This window comes from Vombatus ursinus, unplaced genomic scaffold, assembly GCF_900497805.2.
Source record: "Vombatus ursinus unplaced genomic scaffold, bare-nosed wombat genome assembly UNPS02009062.1, whole genome shotgun sequence".
Taxonomy (NCBI): Eukaryota; Metazoa; Chordata; class Mammalia; order Diprotodontia; family Vombatidae; genus Vombatus; species Vombatus ursinus.
In genome coordinates, this window is record NW_020948840.1 from 7,495,606 (window position 1) to 7,516,777 (window position 21,172).

General features: G+C 39.2%; 1 protein-coding gene across 2 annotated transcripts in view; it reads right to left on the minus strand.

The window, feature by feature from the left end:
- VIT (vitrin) overlaps positions 1-21,172 on the minus strand; it is a 153,946-nt gene that overhangs the window by 24,890 nt on the left and 107,884 nt on the right. For both annotated transcript variants that reach the window (XM_027850499.1, XM_027850498.1), the window contains exon 11: positions 10,972-11,119. In XM_027850499.1, coding sequence (XP_027706300.1) covers positions 10,972-11,119 — 148 coding nt within the window. The remainder of the gene's footprint in view (positions 1-10,971; positions 11,120-21,172) is intronic.

The window sequence follows — 21,172 nt, forward strand, 5'->3', positions numbered from 1 at the left end:
TTCCCCTTTGTTTATCTTTGTGTTAGAGAAAGGAAATTAAAGTCTCCTTCCTATTATTGTCTAATTATCTATGGTTTAGTTTTTTGTTGTCCTAATTTGGTTAATTGTTTCTAATTTAGGCGCTATGCTATTTGGAGTACATGTTTAATACTGATATTGTTTTGTTGTCTATAGTTTCTTTAGGCATGCTGTAATTTCTTATATGTTGAGCACTTAGCACACTGCCTTAGCTTACAGTAGGCACTTAATAAATGCTTGTTGACTGACTGATTTTTGGACATCTCCGACTTTATGTTCTGTAGGCATTTCAAAAGCAATGTATTCAAAATAGAATTCATTATCTATTCATTCAATCCTCCTCCTCCTCCTCCTCCTCCTCTTACAAACTACTCTGTTTCTATTGGAGACAACACTATGCTTAAAATCATTTGCTAAGAATTATTGTTTGTGCCTCCACAATTATTTCATCCAACTGGTTCTCATCTGGTCACTTATGTGGCTGTTTTCTCATCACCTTTTGTCTGCATATTACACCAATCTCCTAAGTGGATTCCTGGTTTCTTGCATCTTTCTTCTCCAATCCATGATCCACACTGCTGTCAACATTTATCTTCCCTAAACACAATTCTATGTTTTTCCTCTGCTCAATAACCTTTAGTGGTTCCCCTTCTCTCTAGGATAAAATACAACTCTTCTACTTTAGAGTCCTTCATGATTTGGAATCAGTTTACTTTCTAGATCTTTTTCATGTTATTCCCATTAATACACTTTCTATTCCAGTCCAATTAGCCTATTTGCTCTTCTCCAAACTCACCTTGGAGCTTTTGCATGACTTTACCCAGTCTTTGAATAACCTCTCTTCTTATCTCTGCACCTTAGAATCCCCAGAGTCCATCAAGGCTCAATGGAGGGGGGCACCCCCTAGGGAAATACCTTCCTGAGCTCCCTAGCTAGTACTTTCCTTTCTTTAAATAATAACATATATACATATCTGCTGATAAGCTGCATCTTCCCAGAAGAATGAAAATTCCCCAAGGGGAATGACTATTTTGTTTTGTCTTGGTATTCCTAGTGCCTAGTATTGTGCATTGAATATACAAGGTGTTTAACCAATGCTTGCAAAATGAGATTGGATTACTGGCCCCCATCTAATAGACCCACAGATTTCTTGTTGGCCGTTCTAAGCTACATTGAAGTAATTCTGTCCATGAGACAGAATTCATGCTCATTTTTTTCTCAAACGGGGAGGCAATGATAGTATATGACCACATGTAGCAGGTGGGACCTTAACTAGAGACAGGAATTATTTTTAAAGGATAATGAAAGGGATATGCCACTGTTTTTTTTTTCCTTAAACAAGATGATAGATTTATTTTAAGATGTAATTTTATAAGTTGTTAAAAGTCATTCCAGATTATCTTTTCTAGAAATATCAAAGATTTCCTTCCAAAGGAATAGTTGGAATAAACAGAGCCAACTTGAAGCCCAAAGAGAAGCATTATCTACCTTAATATCCCAAAGCCAAACTCTCTAGTGTTCCCACATACTGTATCTGTGGACCTATCACCTCTGCAACAGAGTGTGGTGGGGACTGTTTTTCATATCTCTCCTTTGGGTCAGTGCTTGTTATATGTGGGGCTTTGCCCAGGCAGTGCCTTGTTTCTGCACAGAGAGAAGTTCCCTGTCTTATATGTTCCTCCCTTCACCCCCAGGCACCTAGTGATTTTCTTCATGTGTTCATGACATGTCTAAGAGAATGGGACATGAGAGCTCTTCTTATCAACCCTGCCATTGATCTTCTTCTATCCACTCTGTTATCCATCAACTCCATGGTACGTACACATATTCTTCAGCTGTGAAATGAGGGCTTTGGACGAGATAATCTTTAGGGTGTCTTCCAGCTCTAGGATTGTGTGCATGTGTGTGTGTGTATCTATGTGTGTCTACAGGCTTTGCATCAACCAGAGTCATAGAACAGACTTCCTTCACAGATGGGCAGAGGGAGGAGGCAGCCTGTGTGGAAAGAATATTCATCTAGGAGTCTGGAGACCTGGTTTCCAATTAAAGTTCTGCCCCTGATGCACACACGGTATGACCTGAGGGAATACATTCTTCCTTTTTGAGCCTCAGTTTCCTTATCTGTAGAGTGAAGGGGCTGGGTCCAATGCCTTCTAAAGCTCTATTCCAGTTTTAACATTCTAAAGCTCTGCATTCAAAAATAAGTATAACCACCCCTCCCTGCAAAAAAACTCCAAAGAATGATTTGTGTTATATGAATATCCTTGGCTACCTTGAGTAAAGGGTAGAACTAAGATATTCTTCCAAAAGAATGAAAGTATTATGGCCTAGCTTGGAGAGGAGACTTTCAATAAAGAATAGAGGTGCTTTGTAATGTAACCATGGGGTCAAAAAAGTGTAATTTTTTTAAATGGAAAAATCAACATTTTGCTGTTTTTCAAACAAATCTCATTACCGATCACAAAGTATAAGACAACACATGCAATTATATTCAATGTAGGCTGAAACTGTGATCTAAAAAGAGACCATTTTTAAGATTTAGAGTCTTGGCAGCTTTTAATGCCTGTGGATCCAGGCTCGAACTCCTAAGCCATCAGCTGCCTTGGTGGCCTTACTCATTACACTGGCTAAATTCATCTAATAGCTACTTGTTCCAACCAGTCTTTCATTTGACTTTTTACATGTATCTCCAAGTGTTCCAGCTCCTATTAAATGCAATTACATGTACATATGCTATGCAATTTTAATTCTGAAATGTTGTTGTTGTTTATTGTTGTTGTGGTGATGGTGGTTGTTGTTGTGTATGGCACAAGCAAAGGGTGTGAGCTGTCAGGATTTTTGTTCCAGTAGAGGAAGGAGACCCTCTGCCCGGTAGTAGAACTAGCCATTTAGCTTCAGTATCAGCTCATCCTAGCAGAGGGTGAGAAGCACAAGCTTGTCCTGGGCTTTGATATTAGTCTTGTTTGATATTTGCAGGGCTTGTCCTCAAGATAAAGACTTCCTGTGTCATTGATTGGTCATGCATTTAGCTTGGGGAAGTTACTTCCTCTGTTAGGACCTCAGTTTCCTCATCTGTAATACCACAGGGTTGTATTTGATGACTTCCAAGGTCCCTTAAAGTACTATCTATTTGGATAATGTCTACCTGTGCGACTTTGGGGAAGTCCAGCCTTAGTTTTTTCATCTGTGAAATGAGGGACTTGGATTAGATAACTTCCAATGTCCTTTCCAGCTTTAAGTCTTTGATGCTCTAGACACACTTAAAGTCATAAGATGTTGGTGCTATAAGCCCAGGGAAATAAAATGACTTGATCAATATTACGCAAATAGTATCAGAGGCAGGATTTGAATCCAGGCCCTCTGTGCTGTGGATAGAGTGCTGGGCCTGAGTCAGGAAGACCTGAGTTTAAAACTGACCTCAGACATTTACTAGACTGGGCAAGTCACTTAACCCTGTTTGCCTCAGTTTCCTCATCTGTAAAAGGAGCTGGAGAAGGAAATGGTAAAATCACTACAGTGTCTTTGGCAAGAAAATCCCAAATAGAGTCACAAAGAGTCAAACACAACTGAAAACAACTAAACAACAACAGCCTCTGACCCCACATTCAATCCTGTTTCTACTGTACCATGCTGTCACTTGAATGACTGTTCCTAGAGTATGTGTATAACGTAATGAGTGGGGTGGATTAGGAAACTCCTTTCCCAATGCCAGTCATCACTGTCTGTGATCCGTGGAGTCTCAGAGGGGAGCTCAGAGCCCTGAGAAAGGAAGTGATTTGTCCAGGGTCACACAGACAACATGTGTCAGAGATGAAACAGATTGTAGTAGAACTCAGCATAAACAAGGAGAGCTTGTCCAGAAATTGGATTTTTGAGCAGCTATATACAACCTTTCTTAAAAAAAATACACACACACACACACACATTCTCTAGAAATACATCTATTAAGCTGTGCACATGTTGTAGTTTCCTAGTAGAATGTAAGCTCCTTGAAGAGTTTTGTCTTTGTATACCCAGTATTTAGCACAATGCTTGGCATCTGTGAGGAACTTAATAATTGCTTGTGACTGATCAATATGCATCTCTCTGATTGAGGCACCAGCATTTAAGAAGAATTAACATACTATAGTGGAAAGGGCACTAAACTGTATAGTTTAGGAGACCTCGGCTCATATTCCCACATGATCATGTACTAGCAGTTTTGTGACCTTAGGTAAATCACTTAAACTTTTTGAACCTCAGTTTCCTCATCTCTACAATGGGGCTCATACTTGTGCTTCTTCCTTCATAGGATTGTGGTAGGACTCAATGAAATAACATAAGCAAAGTGCTTTGCAAAAGTAAAATGCTGCATAAATAGTAAATTGATATTTTTTTCTCTTTGGCCCCTAGGTGGCGCAGTGGATAGAGAGCTGGACCTGGAGTCAGGAAGACTTGTCTTCTTGAGCTCAAATTTGACCTCAGACATTTTGCAGCTATGTGACCCTGGGCAAGTCATTTAACCCTGTTTACCTCAGTTTCTTATGTGTAAAATGAGTTGGAGAAGGAAATGGCAAAACACTCCAGTATCTTTGCCAAGAAAACCCCAAATGGGGTCACAAAGAGTAGGATACAACTAAAATGACTGAACAACATCATTTTCTTTCTTGGCCAGTTCAAGGATGCTGTGAGGGTAAGCTACATCTGATGAAGAACATGAACAAGGAGGTCATCCAGAGTAGGACCCAGGCTTCAAAAGCAATTTCAGTTAGATAAATTCTTCTCTCTTCTAGTCTCTGCATTCTCAGTGGGAAGAAGGAATTGCTTTTTCTTTTACCAGAGACAACTCTAGCTGCCCCTTTGCAATGCATTTTGTAACCAGTGTTTCAGTGATTAGATGTCTGACCCAACTGTATGTCATCATCTCATCATTAAGGAGAATGATCGTAGTTCTGTGCTGGGAAGACCAGAAAACATTTAATCTCAGCCAAACAGTACCCACTGATGGAATGAGTCCCTACTGTGCATAGAATCCTAGAGTGTTAAGCACTGGACAGAGCCTCATCTAGTTCAAAGAGTCAGATGAGGAGACTGAGGCCCAGAGAGATTAGATCACAATAGTGAGTTAGTAGCAGATAAAGGACAAAACCCCAATTTTCTTGTCTCTTAGTTCAGTCACTTTTGCTACATCATCCATTCCTATCTAACCCAACCCAACAAGTATGTACAAAGACAAAACAAAAACAGTCCTAGCCTTTAAGGGGCATAAATTCCACCAGGGAGGGATAGAACATGTGAACAGTTAAGTATACCCATGAAGACGTGAGAGACACAGAGACAGAGACAGAAAGAGAGAGAGAGAGAGAGAGAGAACCAAGAACAAAGATAGCAAGGGAAGGAGATGGCACCTGAACTAAGCCTTGAAAGAAGCTGAAGATTCTAAGATGGAGAAGTGAGAAAGGAGTGCATTCCAGGCAAGGGAGGAGTATAGTCTGGATAAAGGCATGGAGGTTGGAGATGAAGTACTAAGTTAGGAGAACATCAGTCGGTCAATCAATAAGCATTTATTAAAAGCCAACTATGTTCCAGGCAACCTGCTAAGCTCATCATGCTGCCTGATGCTGACAAATTCACTTTCAAAGTGCTTACAACAAGGAAAAACAAACATGCCTTTGTCTCTCTGGATTTCACATTAATCATGATACTGGATATTAAGGCACTGATTGAAATGCTTCTAAAAAATTGTTGTTAGATGGGATTAGGGTAAGCTCTTTTCTATTGATATTGATCACATTAGAAAAACAGGGAAAGGGAGATGTTTGTAGAATCTTTACCTCTCTCTGCTGTTTTTCACCAATCAATGTTCCTATCAACTCATGACTCTATGCTCACTCCATTCCTCACTTGCTTGACATGTTTATCACTTTATTTTCATATTATGCTATAAAATTGCTGCATGCAGGCTCATTAAAAAAACCTGACTATTTCTAAAGTTAGATAACACACCAGTCTTTGTCCTCTGTATAAAATGGGCTTGGGGCATCTGGCACTAAGGTGCTTATATTTCATCTTTATATAAATCTGCTTTCAGTTTGCTGTTTTCAAAAATAACACATTAAATAAAATAGGCTGACATTTTGAAAAAGAAAAAAAAATATGACCGAAAGAACATAGAAACCCTTTCCTCTTTCAATTTGAAGCTCTCAAAATAGGTGTCTTGATGAGAAGAAATGTAAGCTGGCATTTGGAGCAATCTGTTATTTTTATATAAAAACCTTCAATCATTCCCCAATGCCTAGAGAATAAAACCCACACTCCTTAGACCTTCCACACCCTGGCTCCAGCCTAGCTTTTCAGCCTTATTTCACATTAGTTTCCTCCATGTACTCTAAGTCCCAGTTAAACTAGACAGTCCATGACTGTCCCCTGGCCCTAGCACGCTGCCTCCCACCCTCCTGCATTCTTTCAGGAGGTCATTCTCCCCCTCTTGCCTTCCACTGGAAGGCACTCCAACCTCATCTCTACTTCTCAGAATTCTTCCCTTTTGTCAAGGTTCGACTTAGGTGCCACTTCCTCCATGAAGCCTTCTCTGATCTCACTCTGTCAACTGAGAATTTTCCTCTTCATTTTTCTTAGAGCCCTTTGTTAGCATCTCCTTCATCCTCTTCATTCTCTACCTTTGATTACACTTAAGTATATGCACAAGTAGCAGAGTGGCCTAATGGGTAGAGAACTGTCCTCGGAGTCAATAAAGTCCTGGATTCAAGGCCTGCCTCTGATAGTATTACTGGCTGAGTGACTCTAGGTCAGTCACTTAACTTCTCAGCAGACTGTCAGTTGCAGAGAAGGTGCTGTTCTGCCCTGGCAAAGAGAGTTTCCATATCTCAGAGTTGCTCAAAACAATGAAATTGCAGGTCCAGTCCTATCTACCTACACAAGTTGTATTTCACCCTCTGCCCCATTTCCCAAATGTGAGCTCCTTGAGATCTCAGACCACTTCATTCTCTTTGTCTTCCCAGGACCTTGCACTGGGTCTTTTACGGGGTCAATGCTGAATAAATGTCTGTTGTTATGCCAGCATTCAGAGTCCTTTAAAACGTACCCTCAAACTTCCTTTCCAGCTCAATCTCTCTTGTGTTCTCTGGGATCACAGAATCATAAATTTAGAGCAGGGAGGGACCTTGGAGGACATCTAGTGCAAACTTCTGATTTTATAGATGAGGAAACTAAGGCCCATCAAGGTTAAGTGACTTGCCTAAAGTCATTCTGCTTTCTAATCAAATTATTCTATTCAATGTCTTCTTGCCTTTGCTTACACCTTTCCCTATGCCTGGGCTCCCTGTAGGCCATTTCTGCCTGTTGAAATTTTATCCATCATTCAAGGCCCTGGTCTATGAAGCTTTTCCTGTTCCTCCTTTTCTTCTGCCCCTCCTTTTCTCTTTTCTCTCTCTCTTTTTATCTGTTTTTCTCTTTTTTCTCTTTCTTTGCTCTTCTCTGTTTTTTTTCTGCTTTTCTTCTTTCTCTTTTTTCTCTTTTTCTTTGCTTCCCTCTCTCCCTGCTTTTCTCTCTCTGTTCTTCTCTTCTCCTCTGCTTTTCTCTTTTTTTCCCTCTTTCTTTGCTTCTCTCTCTCTCTCTCCATTGTTTCAAGCTCTCTTTGTTCTGTTGTGTAGCATTTCTGTTTGTGAGGTTCTCATCTCCTGAGGGCTTTGTGAAAGTAAGGACTATCATGTATTCACCCAGCTAAGGTACAGGATGTAGTAGATAATTAAATGTCAGTTAAATTGAATAGAGGTTGTGTATAGAACAGCAGCATTGCCTCACACAACAGTCAGAGGCATGAAAGCAAAACATATAGTTGGAAAGCTTGATGTCAAAGTTCACTTAAGACGGGTCACCCTGAGAGCATTCATAGAGGAATCTGTAAGGGGGAGGGTAGAGAACAAATAGATGTAAACTGGAACATATCTCCTAATATTTTCATGGTGATATTTTCCCATTAGCCACAACAGTGAAACCCCTACATTTTGAACTCCCCTGTCTCATAACCCTAGGAAATAGAAATGGATTTTAGAATAAACTTGGGAGGAGCAGTTAGATCTGACCCCATACATACAGAAGAAAAACCATATTGAAGGTGACACATCTTTAGGGTACTCTAAGAATGATTTTCAATATATCTCTGATTTTTTCTTTTTTGGTTAGGCAATGGGGTTAAGTGACTTGCCCAGGGTCACACAGCTAGTAAGTAAGTGTTATGTGTCTGAGGCCACATTTGAACTCAGGTCCTCCTGAATCCAGGGCCAGTGCTCTATCCACTGTGCCACCTAGCTGCCCCTAATACATCTCAAAGAGAGGAAGATTCCAACAGAATGAAAAGATTATATTATTATCCAAAAAAAAAAGTGACCAAGTAGATGAAAACAACAGGTATACCAACTCTCTCATGCCTAGGCAGTATTTTTGACAATGGTCCATCACATTGAGTATATTCTTGATGAAAGCATGAGAAAGGAAAGGTAGATCTTTGCAAACAATTTTCTCTAGTCCCACGGTGGTCTGAAAGGCATGGAGAATATAAACTCCTATTTTATCCTTTGTTTGTTTATTACCCAAAAAGAAATAAAAAAGCACTTGACCTGAAAGAGCAAAATTTAACCTGAAAGGCTCTTCCCCAGCAAAGTGTCTCCTGCTCATACATGACTGTGTGACAAATGTAACTACAGAAATAACTTTGGTCAACAGTATGTTGACTCTCACCATCAAGGGAGACATCCAACAGAGAGAACTCAGCTTGCCAAAGGGGTTTGCCAGGGTCATGGAGAACTTCCTCCACATGGTCTATATATAAGAGGGATGTTCTCCAGATGCTCATAATTATGGATGACATTGTGCTGGTTGAACTAAGTCTTTCAACACTGCATACAGTTCCACAAAAGAAATTGGACTAGTAATTCCAAGAGGAAAAACAATACAGATGAACAGTACATATTGCTTTGATTGTGGCATGAAATTAGATTGGGGGATAAGAAATAGATGCATGTTGGGCAAGTTCATCAAAACATGTTTTAGACAACTGCTATAGATGAACAGTTTGCGGGGCCCTTAATTGAATAGAAGAATCTTATTTGGGAAAGCGTCCTGTACTTTCAGTGATTCTAGCTCACTTGATGCCTCAAAAGTTCATTGCTAGTAATCCCATCATCCATCTGGTGATGTTACATGTTGAACAACATAGAGTGCCATAATGTTAGAAGAACTCCAATTACAAGTGACCCAAAAAGCAAAGGAAAGACATAGAGTTGGATGTAAATATGCAGGAGCATATGGCCAGTGATAGCTTGTGTGCTACAAATGGTTTCAATCACCATGGGGATCCATGATCCCCATTGAAGTTTAAAATTTCAATAAGACTTTTAGTACAACCTATGTAAATATAAGTCACCTTCTCTGTTTCCTGTTCTTCATTTGTAAAATGAGGGAGTTGGATTAAATAGCCTCCAAGTTCTCTGCTCCATCTTATTCCCTTATTATCCCTGCTTTGAAATTATACCTTTATTCACAATAAAAAAAGCTCAAGAACCCAAATTCAAAGGTAGCATGGGATAGTTGGAGGAGTCAAGAACTTAGAATCAGAAGCCTGAGCTCAGCCAGAGTCTTGTCTCTGCCATTTCCTAGCTTTATGACCTTGGTTAAGTCATACCCTCTGTGCTCCTCAGTTTCTTCATCTGTGAAATGGAAGTGAGGCACTGAACTGGTTGCTGTCTAAATCTCTTCCATTTCTTTTATTTCAATTTTAATATTCTGTTAGTCTACCTTCCAGATGGAAGCTAATACCAAAAACCTTATCTTTGAAAAGAAACCATCATCCCACGTGGCCCTTATCAAGCAAAATAATTGAGTTACTGCCACATTTTTGTAACACTTTGAGGGTTGCAAAGCATTTTTTATACATAATCTTCCAAGCAAGTCCAGACATACTATAAGACCTGGACCATTTTATCCTAAAGTCTCTTTTTACCTATCTCACCTTGGAGGAGCAAACTATAACAATGTAACTTTGAGACATTTCAAGTAACTTCACTAGATTAAAAGTAAAAAATACCAAATCCCAAACAAACAGCAACATGATGCTTTATTACTTTGTATTTGTGTTAATGTGACATGATGGAGTAATAAAGCATCATGTTGCTGTTTGTTTGGGATTTGGTGTTTTTTACTTTTAATCTAGTGAAGTCATCCATAATATGATTTAACTTCTGGACCTTAGCTTTCTCATCTGTAAAAAAGGAGGCTTGGATTAAATAATCCTTAAAGTGCCTTCTTGCTCTGATGTTTTATAGTTCTATTATTTACTAATAGTTAGAGCCATGCATAAGTTGAATGGGTTAACTCAGTAGGTTGTGGGCTCCACACATCCCTTGTCACTGGAAGTCTTCAAGCAAACGCTGGATGCACCTTTGTGAGAGTTGTTCTAGAGGAGATTGTTTTTTGAGTGTAGGTTGGACTAGAGGACCAATGAGGTCCTTTCCAACCTTGAGATTCTGTTATTCTGTGACCCAATTTATGTGGTTTTGCCAATAGATTGAATCAACCCCAGAAGGATGGCTTTGTAGGAAGCACTATGGTTGTGTGTAGATTGTGAATGTAATAGTCTGTGAGGGAATACAAAATCTACCAAAAATGTGTTACTTACTGTAAGGAGTTTACAATCTACTTGGAGAGATCTAATACATACACACCCACATACACACACATATACATACATACATACACATGTGTGTATATACACACAGTTCCTTTTTAATTTGTATCTTTTTGTGCCCATTGACAATGAATCAATGGATTGACCAGTTTACTCCTGAGAAATCAACTACTGATACGGACAGATGTTTAATGTAAGTCCTTGGGTATAACTTGTCCAGCAGTATCGAAGTACTTAGACTCCGTGATTCTGGGGCTACCCATGTTACTTACCCATATTGTACAATACCCAGGAGTGGACCAGCTGGGCCAATGTCAAGAGCTTGACTAACGTCCTTTAAGAACTGCTTCTGGATTCGAAAACGCCGTTTGCCAATGCTCCAGCTCCCATCAATTAAAAAGGACAAATCAACTTTGCAATCTGGGGAATGGAAAATGACTGAATTACTTTGATTCTCTAAATTTAATAATTGACATCCTCTTCCCTCAATTTCCCATATTTCCAAAAGAAATAAATTTTACCAAACTTAAACCATTAGGACATTCATGAAAATTCTGAGGGCAAAATGTATGGGCATTTTCACATTCACAAAACTGTCTATATTGTGAGTCAGAAGAGCTGAGTTCAAATCCTAGTAGCATCACTTATTAGCTGTGTGACCATAGGCAAGTGGTTACCTTTTCTGAGTCCTAGTTTTCTCATTTGCATAATGGTGATAACACCTAGTCTGGCTACTTCACATGGTTGTTATGAATATTAAATGGCCTGAAGCATGACATAGAATGCTGGAATTGGAGTCAAGAAGAGCTGGGTCTGAATGTTGCCTCAGATACTTATTACTTGTGTGATCACAGGCCTCATTTTCTCTGCCTTCACTTACCTCATTTGTAAATTGAGAATGGAATTGGATGGGATGTCCTCTAAGGGCCCTTATAAATCATTTGTAAATTCTCAAGCACTCTATATAAGCAAAGTGTTACTATTTTCATACTGATGTTATTTAAGATATCTCTATAGCATATACTACTATATAATGGTTTGATTCACAGCCTTGAAAATTTTTTTTAAGTCATTTTGCTTCAAAATGTACATTGGACCCTCAATGTAGTCATCAGGCTTACCCCCATTTACTACTGATGCCTGCTCCCCTTCTATTATTTTCTATATCATTATGAAGACACAGCACAACAGGAATTCCTTGTAGCTGATACAGACGTTTCTGTTACATATAAATATTCTCAAGAAAGTAAAGCAGAAGTAAATCAGGACAATGCAGAGGATGCTCATTTTTAATACCTGCTAATTTTCTGATTCTTATTAGGCCTACTGCCTGAAATCTTTTATATCTTAAATGTTTGGGCCAAGACTTATTTATATGGCTAATTTAGAGCATTCTTTGTAAATCAGACTATTTGGATCTCCTCCAAAGCCAAGAACATGGAGAAATGCCCTCAGAAGGGTTTCCTCTGTTATATATGATTAAAAACTAGCATTTCTATAGTAGTTTAAAGGTTGCAAAATGCTTTGCAAATGTTAGTTCATTTGAACCTTATAACAACTCTAGGAGGCTGCCATTATGGATATTATCCTCATTTTACAGATGAAGAAATTGAGACTCACACATTAAGAGACTTGCAGGTTGTTACATGACTAGTGAGGGCCAGAGGTAGGACCCTAATCCTTCATGTCAATAATCTCCATGATGCCATGGTGCCTCTCTATATGTGGGAACAGTTCTTCATACATTTATAGAGTCGGATTATTGGGGGATTTCAGAAGGTTGTGATCTTCCCTTTCTACTTCTCCACTGCCCAATTTTCTGGGATTGTGATAGATTTTCTGCTTACTGTTCAGTTCATCTTGGTTCAATTGATCCAACTGAATTCAAATATTTTTTAGTGTGTTATGAGAAATGAATATTTCTCTCTTATATTTAGCAACTAATTGTTGTATTAAGACCAAGCTTTCCCCCCTTTTCTTCTTCCTCATCCAGAAATCAACGAGTAGTGGGAAATCTCTCTTAAAGATTTACCCAGGCCAAGATCTAATCAGACAGTAAAATAAATTCTAAGTTTAAGCTAATGGGTGTATTCCTGCCCATGTTGTTTATTCAGACAGGTCCTGGGAAAATGTTGGTTCTCTCTATTATTAAGACAGGTAATATGGAAATTGATGTCTCTTTGACCAAAATTTGAGTGAATCTAAGTCACATACCCCAAGATAGTCTACCTCCCATTCTGTTAACCAATCAGAGTTGAGTAGGCACCCCTCGGGAACACCTCCTCTTTGAAGGGCATACAAACTGTGACCCCACCACCAGTAGGGGTCTTTGGTCTAAGAGAGACAGCCAAATGACCATCCTTTTATTAATAACCTGCTAGCCTTATTAATACAATGATTAAATTACCCAGAAACGATGTTTCTCTAACCTTTTTAAATGTCACAGTGTCAAGATGAGAGCAGCAGCATCTGTCTAAGGGAAGGCAAGCTATTTTTTTCATCTGGTACAAAGGCATGTTCATCTGGTAAATCATAGATAAAGAGATGTAAGATCTTTCACTGGGAAGATATAACACAATGCCAATAAGGTACAACATAGTGACATAGTGTCAATAAGGTGCAGCCCAGTGACACAATGTCAATACTGCTTTCTAGTTCTTTCAGACCTTTGCTTTCAGTAATGGTGTAACACCACAAACACCCCTGTATTAGTGTCCTGACCTCTGTGGATGAGGGAATATCAGCTCAGCTCATGGGGCTGTTGGTGTAAAGCATCTGTAGCCTCTTAGTAATGGGAAGAACACTGGACTTGCAGTACAATTTGAAGTCTCACCTCTACCATTTAATTGTGCGATTCTGGTCCTCAGTTTCCATATCTATAAAATGGGATAATAATACCTACACCTCACAGGGTGGATGCAGATGCAAAGAAGACACGTGATAGATTTCTAGGCACTTCTCTTTCTCCTTCCCTCCTCTTTCTTTTAGGCTGCAAGGTAGAAATGAAAGAAAGGCACCAAGGAAAGAATCCTGGCCTGGGAGTCAGTAAACCTGGATTTTAGTTCTAGCTTTACCATTGTATGATCCCGGGCAAGTTATTTCCTGGGGCCTCAGTCTCCTCATTTGGAAGATGAAAGAGCAAGCCTAGTTGATCTCTAAGGTCCCTTCCACTTGGACAATATCAGGTTATGTGAATCCTGGATCCCATTGGACTGTCCTGCTGACTGTCCATAAAGGCTACTGCCCGCTGGTTGCACTGAACAGTTTTACACAATTCACTGCTCCACTCTCTAGCCTTTTTTATTGAAATGGAACCGTCTTGTTACTTAAGAACAGTACACCTACAGGTATGGTAGGTACCTGTTATTTCTCAGGTGCCTATGGATGCTGTCCTGGTTTGGAGTTTGGCATATGGCATAGTGTATGGCCTCTACTTTATGGATAGCCGCAATAGCAAAGCCTTTGATTTAGGGTGTAGATATCAAATTATGTAGTGAAAGTGATGAGGATGGGATTTGAACCCCTAAAGGGAAAGGACCATATCTTTGGGATTTGGACCCAAAGGGGGAGAGGCCCTGGACTTTCCCACAAGGCCAAGTTTCTGGCATTGGCCTGATGCTATGATCCTATCAACTGGCCTTTCCTTATCTCCTACGCTCAATCTCTCATTTTTTTGTTACCCTTAATTGAGCCTAGCCTACTATTGTATATTACCTCCCGATGGCCCCAGGCTACTTCTCACCCTAGATACTATCTCGACCCCATTCTTGACCTCCTAGTCACTCCCATCAAGATCCTTCCTAGACCCCTCCTCCAGTACTGGCCACCTCCATCAAGATTCTCCCTAGATCCTTCCCACAGTCTTTCTGTATACAAGGTCCATCTTGTCTCCATTAAGGTGCTCAGATTCTGATAATCTAGCCAATAACTCACAAATGTTCAGATTCTTTAATAGTCTGGCCAATGTGGTTGATCTTTAATAAACCTTGTCTTTGGCTGAAAGAAGGCTTAAGTTGAAGTTTGGCTGAAAGAAGGCTCATTTGGGCAGGACCCACGTGTCGTGATTTTGGGGTCTCAGCACCCCTAAACCTCTAAACCTCAACAAAAGGAGCTCGAGATTTGCAGTCAGAAGATCTGGGTTCTATTCCTTTCTCCGGGACTTCTTATCTGTGAGACTTGGGCAAGCCACTTAATCTCTGGGGGTTTCCATTTCCTCATTTGTAAAATTAGAGATTTAGGCCAGATGATCTTCAGGATTCATTTCAGCTCTGAATGTATGAGCTTATGAGATAGAACTGAGTTTGGGATATTTTGAGGGGGAGGGGAAATAGTGAGGAAGTGAGGAGTTAGAGTCGAAAGTGCACAAGAATTATGGACAAAGCTGATGAATAATATTTCTTGGCAAGGGACAGAGTGAAATGAAAGAACAACTTCCTCCAGGTTCTTGACAATGCAAGACAAGACAGAGTCAAATAATTGAATGGAGGGACTCTAGCACCTATTCACCCAGAGTTGATTTCTTCTTTGGGAACTTTCCTAAATTTGGCTTCTTGTTTCCTTAAATCTTTACTATATGACATCACTAAAAGACATCAATGGCCCCAAAACATCAAAGGCCTGAGCCCCTCAAAGCTGGTCACGTCTGCCCTTTATACGTGTGTCTGTGTGTATTCCAAAGCTGTTTCTACCCTTCCCACTGATGGTGTGTGAGAATATGTGCCATGTTTATGGAGGAAATGCTTTATTGCTATGTCTTACTATATCATTTCATTAAATGCCTTTGCTTTGAACTAATTTTCTTTTCTGAATATTAAAAGTTAAGAGATCAATAGAAGCTGCTGAGTTATAGTTTTAGGGGATACAGATCCATAGATTACCCTGAATGTAGAATGGACTTTTTTTGGGGGGGGGGAGTTACTGCTTGCAGCTTTGGCAAGTTTCAGAGAAAGGGGCCCTGTACATTGTCTCTCATTTGCCCATTGAAATTACAGACAGTTCTTGCTTTATGTACATTCACATTATGCATATTTGACTTTATGAAAGAATTCTGAAAGAAATCTTTATACTATGTTAACTTTACAGTATTATGTATACTTAATCTTTAATTTTACCTTTCATTTCACAAATCTGTTTATTATTATGGTACAATATTTAATATGTCTGCATTTTAGGACATTTTATGACTTGCATAAAGGTATTATTTTGTGTATGCCTTTGTTATATAGGCTAAGTAAAGCGGGTGGGTTTACATAAAAATCACTTTAGGTAGAGGTCTGCAGAACAGTAAACTTAGGTCAAGTGAGATCTGTCTATCTCCCCAGTACTTTTGAAGGGAAAACCTGTTAATTTTACCAAACTCTACTACTGTGCCTTCTGATAAATTTATTTCTGTTGACCTATTTCTGTCTTTTAGAAAATACTTTCTCTTCCTTCTCTTCTTCATTGTTTCTGTCCATATGCAAAATAAGAGAAAAAAACTCAGCCTTCCACCTCTCCTGTACCCCACACCCCCCACTGTTGGTTGCTACGCCCGACTCCCAAGATTTAGCTTCTAATTAGGGTGAAATAACCCAAGCAAGCCAGCTTTTAGGTCAGGACACTTTAGTTCTTTCTTATTGTTAATTAGCTACTCTCTGTTCCCCTCAGCCTTTACAAAGAACAATCAATCAACACACAGTAACCTCTTGGCCCCTGATAAAGATCACTGGCAGGTTTTCCCCTCACTTGGCCTAGTTACAGTCTTGAAAGTCCTGCAACTGTGAAGAGATTTTGCTCTAGTCTTATGTGTGTCTTAGAAAACCTTTAAGCATTACTTTAACATATGCAAAAAGAAAACATATAGTTCTGGGACATACAGACTCACTATTTCCTCACAGGGCTATATATAATGAACTTTTCTGCTACTATTATTTGTGGTAAAATTTAGCATATTAACTATATGAGGTGAATCTTTCCCTATTGGGAACTTTTCTTGGGAACTGAGTTGTTCCATATATTCATGTTTTTTAGATAGCACAGTTCATTTCCACTCATTTCCTAGATGGTTGACATTAATATGCCATTTGTGTAAGTAGGTTCCTGGAATTTACTGATGGGCATAGATGCTCAGAGCCTGCAACCTTTTTTTTTTTTAATCTTAACATGCAATGAAAATATGATAAAATTGAATTGGAAGGATGCTGAGTAAAGGATTGAATTTGTTCACAATATGTTCATGATAATTGAATCATAACAATTGATCATAGTCACAGAGAAAAGAAGGTATTTGGGAAGGAAGAGTTATCTAGGTGGCTCATTGGATAGAGTGCTGGGCCTGGAATTAGGAAGACCTGAGTTCAAATCTGACCTCAGACACTTGCTAGCTGTGTGACCCTGAGCACTTAACCTCTGTTTGCCTGGAGAAGCAAATGGCAAACCATTCCAGTATCTTTGCCAAGAAAACCCCACGGATAGCATTGGGATGCTATGGTCCCACAGGGTCACAAAAAAGGTGGACGTGACTGAACAACAACATTTGGGAAGGAAGTGAAGGGAAAAAGAGGGAAATTCCCTCCAATCTGAGTTAATATTACCTTATTGATTTTATGGATCAACTTGGTTTCTGACTTCAATGTTTTGGGGTCAGTGTCATAGGGCATTTGGTGTTCAGTATCATAGCATCATGAAGGATTGTTTGCCACTAGCCACATGTACCTATTGGTGGCTGACTCTTTGGAGGAGCCAGAAGTTCAAAGGTCATCATACAAACTTACAATTATATCATCATGAGACATCATCTTGTATGAATCAGTGCTTCTTGCTGTTAAATAACCAGGGAAACAGATTTCCCTGACTTCAGAGCTAGAAAGATCAGAAGCCTTCTAATCCAATCCCTACCTTTCCACCAAACCCCAAACAAATGGCCATTTGGCTTCTCCAAGAAGACCTCCATTGATGAGGAATTCCCTACTTCTTACATAAACAAAAAGGCTTAAATCACCATGCTAAGGGCAAGAGTTTGTAAAGCCCTTTTTGAGAACATGGGCTTTCTTCACTCATGAGCTTCCCTGAAAGTTTTCTATGTGCGCCCTTTCCTGAAAAGATACTAAGCATGTTGGTGGGAGAGTGTAACTCAAGTTTATGTGTGAACTGTGATCACAGTATTTGCTTATATTGAGTACCTGTGATATGCTGGTTATGATTACTTTTGTCTTATTGTTAAGTAAATGGTTGTTTAAAATCTAATGGTGTCATCATTGTGAGTTGCTGGTTTTGTGTAAATGGGAATCACACTGGAGAGAGTTCAAGAGCCATAGTGAATACGGAGAGTGTATTTCTCCATAAGAAGGATACCTCTTGGATCCTGAAAGAGTTTAAGTGTAGCCACATGGTGGTAGTCTTTATCTGGAAATCCAGACCTGTCCTTGTGAAGGCAAGTTGGAGTAAGCAAATCAGACTAGAAAGTGAGTGGGTGGCCAACGCCCTGTGTGAAGGATTGCACTGAGGGTATCTATACCAGCCACCCCACACCTATGTTACATAAGTCTTGGCATTTAATTTCATCTTATTAAATTTGACCCAACATTCTTATCTGCCAAGATCTTTTTGTCACATGTATTTTTATGCCTGGCCCTTCAGGGCAAAAACTATTAGGATGGAAATGTTTAAACAGATATACACAGCTATAAGAAAAAAAAAGACCAGTAATATATTTGAAGTGACAAAAACTGCTGGTTTTTAATCACAGGATCTTAGCATTGGAAGGCACTTCAGATGCCATGTAGTTCAACTTGTAAATGACCAAGAATTCTTTCGCCCAAATCTCTGACCAGTGGTCCTCTAGCCTCCACATGAAGAGTTTTCATAAAGAGAACCTGTTATCTCCTGAGGTAACTCAATTCCACCTGTCAAGAAATTTTACTTTATATTTAGCCAAAATCTGTTTCTCTGAAATTTTCATGTTCTGCTCTTTCCTCTACCTTCGAGGGCAAAGCAGAAAAACTCCAATCCTTCTTCTTTATTTATTTGAAGATTGCTGGTGGATCACCTCCAAATCTTTTCAATGCTAAGTATTCCAAGTTCTTTCAACCTGGCATGGACTCTGTTTCCATCAGCATTCTGATCATCTTTCTCTGGATATGCTCTATGTTGTCAAATCCTTACTAAAATGGGGTGCCTAGAATTGAACACAATTCTTTGGTATGATCAGAGCAGCATATTGAGGAACTATCACCTCTATTGTTCAGGACATTATGCCTCTTTTAATGCAGCCTAAGATTAAATTAGCCTTTTTGGATGCCATGACACTCTCTTGACTTGAATGAAATCTAAAATCTAAGAAGGCTCTTTTCATAGGGACCACTGTCTCACCATCCCTCATTCTGTATTTAACACAGTTGATTTTTTTGAACCCCAATATAGAATTTCCTACTTTTCCCTATAAAATTGCATTTTATTAGATTTTGTTCAACATTCTAACTTACTCAGATTTTTTTCCATCTTGAATGTCATCAGTGTACTAGCTATTTCTCCAGCTTTAGAGCATCTGAAAATTTGATGAGCATACTATCTGGACCTTTAGCCAAGTACAGATAAAAATGTTGAATAGTGCCAGGGGTGAGGGCAAATCTATGGGTATTCAACTAGGGTCCTTTCTCCAAATTCATAAGAATTTATTAATTACAACTTTTGGGGTTCAGCCATTCAGCAACTTCCAAATTGACCTAACCAGGCTATCACTCAACCCACATCTCTATATCTATCCTAAAGGGTATCGTGAAAGATTTTGTTAAATATTTTGTAGAAGTATAAGTACACTGTGTCTACAACATTCCCTCTGGTCTAGAGACCAGTAGCACTGCCAAACTTTTTTGGATAGTTTATAACTGATAATGGAGTTTCTTCCACTAAAAGAGGTCTTATCAACTTGGAACATCTTCAAGTGTAAGGGAATCTGTGTGCTTTGTCCAAAGACCAGACTAGCTAAATGCAGAAAGTCAAGTCATAACTGGGGAGGGTGATTGGGGCTTTGGCCAGGGCACCAAATTGAAAGGATACTGACGACATTCACAGTTCTTCATCAGTAGAGAAACAACTGATCTTATTACCTACCGAGCAAGAATAATTAGTTAAAATAGAAAGTTAACATATGACAGGCTGAAATGAGCTCTCCCTGTTCCTTTTTTGCCTCACATTGAACCCCGCCCCCCTTCCTCCCACACACACTCTTCATCTGAGAGCCTTCTTCCTGCCATTTTCCTGGGCACAGTTTCTGGTGCTTTATGGGGGAGGGAGGATTCAGAGAAACTCATCATATAGAAGTTGGCCACAGCAGTTTATGAAGCTGTGGAGATGTTGCAGTCTCTGTTAGAGGAGGAAATTCACACACTGATTAGATCATGGGTCTTTTGAAGAAGTAAGTAATAAATATATTCATTATTTTTCCCTCAGGTAGATTCTTTAGAAAGTAAAAATAGTGCTAATAATTGGCGTTGACATAGGCTAATCAAGAAGAACGCTAATAAATACAATGAAAGGAAGATTTTGATCACTGCTTATTACATTCCTATGGAACATAAGAAGATATGCATTTTTTCACGGGAAGAACCAGAGGACCTTGGTTTGAATCCTTGCTCTGTCCTGAAGTTGATACTTATTCATTTCTAGTCCTAGTCCTATATTATCCCACTTCATGACCAGGATTCTATTTCCTTTCTGACTCTAAATCCTGTGCTGGGCTAGAATCCACGACTTAGCAATGGTCAGAATGCATTGGTCTGATAGGCCAAACAGAACTATTACTAAGAGAAAGATGAGATTTGTCCAACCATGAGCTTTCATGCAGTTATTACTAAATCTCCCTGGAAGTCAAGTATGGATGAGGAAAATCTGGCTTATCCTAATCTCCATTTTTATAGAGAGAGAGAAACAAGTAGAGAAGCCTTTTCTTCTACTACTCATGATGTGGGATAATGGAGGACTAGGGCTGGAACTGAAGGAGAATCAAATTCAGACCAGAGCAATTTTACATGAAGTCTATTTGTCCATCAACAATAAATATTCATGGTAGGTCAATAGAAAAGATTTCTGATTTTTCTATACTGCATAGAGCTATATAAATCTCTCTCACCCTCTCTTTTTTTCTACATATATATGTATATAGCTTACATATGATATGTAAATATAACAGAATAAACAATAAATAAATTATTAAAGATAAAAAAAGAAGATATGCATTTTTTGAAATGCAAGAAGATAAAGAGGTGAGATAATAAATGATTTGGTGAGTGAGATAATGGTACACCCATTGCTACATAGGTAGCAGAGAGTAGGTTTGGGAGGAAGTGAATGGGTGGGTAGGTGTATACATAGGTGTATACCAAGAGTCAAAAAAAAATCATCATGAGATGCAAGTTGCCAGAGCTGTAACTATGACAAGGTGGCTGGGGCTTTTATCCAAGATGTCAAACAGTAAAGGGGGATTACAACTCTTGA